The sequence below is a fragment of the Drosophila rhopaloa genome, unplaced genomic scaffold, assembly GCF_018152115.1.
Source record: "Drosophila rhopaloa isolate 14029-0021.01 unplaced genomic scaffold, ASM1815211v1 contig_228, whole genome shotgun sequence".
Taxonomy (NCBI): Eukaryota; Metazoa; Arthropoda; class Insecta; order Diptera; family Drosophilidae; genus Drosophila; species Drosophila rhopaloa.
Window position 1 is genome coordinate 2,212 of NW_025335115.1, and position 2,511 is coordinate 4,722.

Here is a 2,511-nt window from a genome sequence, read left to right on the forward strand (position 1 = left end):
TAGGAGGGATGGCGCAAGCAACTTATTTATAAGAAAGATTGTTGTAAAAGAAAGGCCTTCGAGACGAAGCTTCCAGGTTTTGCAAGTGGCAATGTGGTAGGCTCAACCATTCAAGAAGCGTCTCAGGCCCTCGAGCGTTGAATTTTGTGGCCTCTTTAGCACAACATATCGTATCCGTAATAAGCCACCGTAAAAGTCGTACGTGCCCTTGTTCGTCCATTTTTCCTCCAAAGCGGTCCACTTGGAGCTAATGTCTGACCTAACCACTGATGATTTTCTGTTGGCTTTTCAAAGGTTCGTGAGTCGTCGCGGGATACCGGAAAAAGTGTGGTGCGACAACGTCGCCAACGTCGGCGCCGACCGACACATGAGGGAGTTCAGAGCACATCTAGAGGACGGTATACAAACATACGCAGCAAGAAAAGGATGCGAGTTTGCGTTCATACCGCCTAGAGCACCGCACTGCGGCGGACTTTGGGAGGCAGGTGTGAAGTCTGCAAAGCACCTGTCCCTTCGCACGGTCGGCCAAGGCCTCTTGACCGCGGAGGATCTCGGAACTCTCCTCACCAGCGTGGAGGCCGTGCTGAACTCCAGACCCCTAGGAACCCTCAGCAACGACCGAAACGACAGCGAAGCCCAGACCCCCGGACATCTGCTCATCGGTGGCCGCCTGTTGACCCCACCGTCGGAAGCACTCCCGGTCTAAATCAACCTGACCAGCTTGCGTCGATGGTGGGTTGTCTTGTCGCTTAAGCACAGGTTTTGGCAGCGATGGTCCCGGAGGTACATCTCCAGCCTGCTGCAGAGGACAAAGTGGCACAAGGAGGAGCCAAACCTTTTTTCTAGCTTTTCGCTCCGTCTCTCGCCCTTTTACATATGCAGTATCCGAAAAAATACGAATGCCTTAATAAAACGCTGCATATTTGTTATTTCTACAAACCAGGCATACAAAATATTATCGTTGATGCCCTCTGACGACAGAATGCGATTTCTTTACGAGACAACTCCGAATCTGAAATTACTACCATTCATAGCGAAGATTTTCTATCTTACACCATAGATTCTATAGACACTGTTAATTGTTTATGTAATCAGATAAGCATCGAAGAATCAGATTTCCCATCTACGAAAACTTTTATTCTTTTCAAAGAAAAAATAGAAATATCATTCTAACAAATCTAGTAAACAGACAGACGGACATGCTTATATCAACGCAGGACGCGATCCTGATCAAGAATATATATACTCTATAGGTTCGGAGATGTCTCCTTCACAGCGTTGCACACTTTTGACCAAAATTATAATACCCTAGGGTATAAAAAGCTGAAAATAATCAGAAAAAAGCGCAAAAAAAGCGTAAACAATTTTTTTTTTGTTTTCAATCTTTTTTAATTTTGTTATTTATAAGATATTTAGCAAGTCATCTAATTCGTCGCCACAATCATTAGTTTGTTCCGATCTTGCAGTAGCTGCAATAGACTCTTTGGACTTTGTGAAATACGTGTAGATAACTACTTTCGCTTGTAAGTATTATCATTATGCATATATATAAGAAGAAGTTTGCTTCCTTCGTTGTTTAATTTTTTTTTAAAAGTTCAAAAATATTACAAACTTGACAGACATTATATATAAAAGCAGTATAAATTACATACAAATACATCCAATAATTTGCGCGTAGGCGCACCGTGACAGAATAAGAGCTAATGTATGTATGTATTTAAAAATTAAATACGTATGTATATTAATCATTCATAATTATTTCTGTATTTTAGTACATAGGTTGCTCTTCATTTAAGTACCTTGTGATACACGACATTTTTTGTTTTATTATCAGGCGCAAAAACAAACAACGCAGATGGTCTTCCGATCCCGGAACATGCCACGTATAATTGACCATGGGAAAAACATGAATGTTCTAGATTTAAACCACAAACTTTTAAGGATTGGCCTTGTGATTTGTTGATGGTCAAGGCAAATGCAAGACGTATCGGAAATTCAAGTCTTTTAAATTCAAACGGCATATCGGTTGGGATCATCGTTATCCTCGGAATGAGAACTTCCTCACCTTTGAATTTTCCTATCATTATCGTAGCGTAAATTACATTGTTCATCAATTTTCTAACCACCAAACGCGTACCGTTACACAGTTTTGGTTGGTTTATGTTTCGAAGCATGATTACTACGGAGCCAACCTTTAGGCGTAAATTGTGCGGTGGTAAGCCAGGCACGTCCAAAGAGTTTAAAAATTCAATTGGATAGTTGGTGGCTTCATCTTCATTTGTGACGCTGTCAATAGATTTGAATGAATGCATTATTCCAATGATCTTATTTTGAATTATGTAGTTTAGGTCATCTTTATTCTTAGCCGCTAAAATTGCACTCTCACTCAACCATTCATTATTTTTGTAGTTAGAAATAATTTCCGGAAATACATTGTTGATAAGTTCGTCTTTCGATGAGACAAAATTTGAAATGATATTAATCCGCTCAATTCATCGACAGGTACTTGAC

At 40.5% G+C, this 2,511-nt stretch overlaps 1 protein-coding gene across 1 annotated transcript; it reads left to right on the forward strand.

Annotated features, from left to right (window-relative positions):
* Positions 1 to 250: 250 nt before the first annotated feature.
* Positions 251 to 706, forward strand: LOC123037934. Its single transcript, XM_044460801.1, has one exon. The coding sequence runs from the start codon at positions 251 to 253 to the stop codon at positions 704 to 706; it is 456 nt and encodes a 151-aa protein (XP_044316736.1).
* The last annotated feature ends 1,805 nt before the right edge of the window (positions 707 to 2,511 follow it).